Here is a 2,500-nt window from a genome sequence, read left to right as displayed (position 1 = left end):
AAGTCAAAAAGGAGTCTACAAAATGCAACATATTGCAAGAGAAAGGTTATTATTATTATTATTATTATTATTATTATTATTATTATTATTATTATTATTATTATTATTATTATCAGGTATTGCACAGCAGTGTCACCCAGTCCAGGTTTTACTACCAGCTTGATCAGCCCCAGTGTGTCTAGCTAACAAGCTCAGGTGTGTCTTATTATTAAACTCCCAGTGAAACCAGGACTGGATCACACTGCTGTGCAGCGGGAGTCTCATTCCCAGTCCTGTGATGGGGTGTTCTACAGTGAAGTGTGTTTGTCCTGCTTTCTCAGAGAGAGATGTTGAGAGCCCGTCCACTCCTCCTCGCTCACAGAGAGACTCCGAGATGGACCTGCTCAGAGAGTTTGACCTGAACTGGGAGTTTGGACCCTGTACTGGTGAGAAAGGCGCTATATAAAATAAAGGTTTATTGATTGATTGATTGACAGGCAGCCCAGAGTCTCTGTTTCCGTTACAGACTGAAGCACTCTCACTCATTCAAACAGGACTGGCTGTCTCACAATCCTGTTCAGTTTGACGCTACAATATAATCCCTTCTTCTTGGGGTCTGTGTTAGTTTACTACATTCTGAAAAGAGTTTAGTTTCATTAAAGCTGCAGACAGACAGACAGACAGACAGACAGACAGACAGAGCCCCACAATCCTGTTCAGTTTGACGCTACAATATAATCCCTTCTTCTTGGGGTCTGTGTTAGTTTACTACATTCTGAAAAGAGTTTAGTTTCATTAAAGCTGCAGACAGACAGACAAACACAGAGTCCCACAATCCCTATGCTTTACCAGACCTCTCTGTGCTTTACAATGCTTCCCTATGCTTTACCACACCTCTCTGTGCTTTACAATGCTTCCCTATGCTTTACCAGTCCTCTCTGTGCTTTACAATGCTTCCCTATGCTTTACCAGACCTCTCTGTGCTTTACAATGCTTCCCTATGCTTTACCAGACCTCTCTGTGCTTTAAAATGCTTCCCTATGCTTTACCACGCCTCTCTGTGCTTTACAATGCTTCCCTGTGCTTTACCACACCTCTCTGTGCTTTACAATGCTTCCCTATGCTTTACCAGACCTCTCTGTGCTTTACAATGCTTCCCTATGCTTTACCACACCTCTCTGTGCTTTACAATGCTTCCCTATGCTTTACCAGACCTCTCTGTGCTTTACAATGCTTCCCTATGCTTTACCAGACCTCTCTGTGCTTTACAATGCTTCCCTATGCTTTACCAGACATCTCTGTGCTTTACAATGCTTCCCTGTGCTTTACCACACCTCTCTGTGCTTTACAATGCTTCCCTGTGCTTTACCAGACCTCTCTCTGCTTTACAATGCTTCCCTATGCTTTACCACACCTCTCTGTGCTTTACAATGCTTCCCTATGCTTTACCAGACCTCTCTGTGCTTTACAATGCTTCCCTATGCTTTACCAGACCTCTCTGTGCTTTACAATGCTTCCCTATGCTTTACCAGACCTCTCTGTGCTTTACAATGCTTCCCTATGCTTTACCAGTCCTCTCTGTGCTTTACAATGCTTCCCTATGCTTTACCAGACCTCTCTGTGCTTTACAATGCTTCCCTATGCTTGCTCATGCTGTTTGAATGTGTTTTTATTGCTGGTCAGGTATCACTCGTTTGCAGCGGTGGGACAGAGCTGACAAGCTGGGCTTGAAGCCCCCTGTGGAACTGAAGGACATCATCATCAACAACACTGGAGACTCAGAGTACCTGAACAGGTGTGTGTGTGATTAATATCACTAGACTGGATTGGACTGGAATTACATTGTAACTGCAGTTTAATATCACTAGACCGGACTGGAATTACATTGTAACTGCAGTTTAATATCACTAGACTAGACTGGACTGGAATTACATTGTAACTGCAGTTTAATATCACTAGACTGGACTGGAATTACATTGTAACTGCAGTTTAATATCACTAGACCGGACTGGAATTACATTGTAACTGCAGTTTAATATCACTAGACTGGACTGGACTGGAATTACATTGTAACTGCAGTTTAATATCACTAGACTGGACTGGAATTACATTGTAACTGCAGTTTACTATCACTAGACTGGACTGGAATTACATTGTAACTGCAGTTTAATATCACTAGACTGGACTGGAATTACATTGTAACTGAAGTTTAATATCACTAGACTGGACTGGAATTACATTGTAACTGCAGTTTAATATCACTAGACTAGACTGGACTGGAATTACTTGTAACTGCAGTTTAATATCACTAGACTGGACTGGACTGGAATTACATTGTAACTGCAGTTTAATATCACTAGACTGGACTGGACTGGAATTACATTGCAGGGCTGGTAATCAGACTCCTATTGCACAGCAGCGTCACCCAGTCCAGGTTTTACTACCAGCTTGATCAGCCCCAGTGTGTCTAGCTAACAAGCTCATGTGTGTCTTATTATTAAACTCCCAGTGAAACCAGGAC

General features: G+C 42.3%; 1 protein-coding gene across 2 annotated transcripts in view; it reads left to right on the top strand.

The window, feature by feature from the left end:
- Positions 1-2,500, top strand: part of LOC117970441 (DNA polymerase delta subunit 4-like) — a 10,425-nt gene that overhangs the window by 544 nt on the left and 7,381 nt on the right. For both annotated transcript variants that reach the window (XM_059020160.1, XM_059020161.1), the window contains exons 1-3: positions 1-45; positions 321-425; positions 1,663-1,774. The exon at positions 1-45 is cut by the window's left edge. In XM_059020160.1, coding sequence (XP_058876143.1) covers positions 1-45; positions 321-425; positions 1,663-1,774 — 262 coding nt within the window. The remainder of the gene's footprint in view (positions 46-320; positions 426-1,662; positions 1,775-2,500) is intronic.

The sequence above is a fragment of the Acipenser ruthenus genome, unplaced genomic scaffold (genome assembly GCF_902713425.1).
Source record: "Acipenser ruthenus unplaced genomic scaffold, fAciRut3.2 maternal haplotype, whole genome shotgun sequence".
NCBI classification, from domain to species: Eukaryota; Metazoa; Chordata; class Actinopteri; order Acipenseriformes; family Acipenseridae; genus Acipenser; species Acipenser ruthenus.
This window is presented reverse-complemented; position numbering and strand designations above follow the sequence as displayed.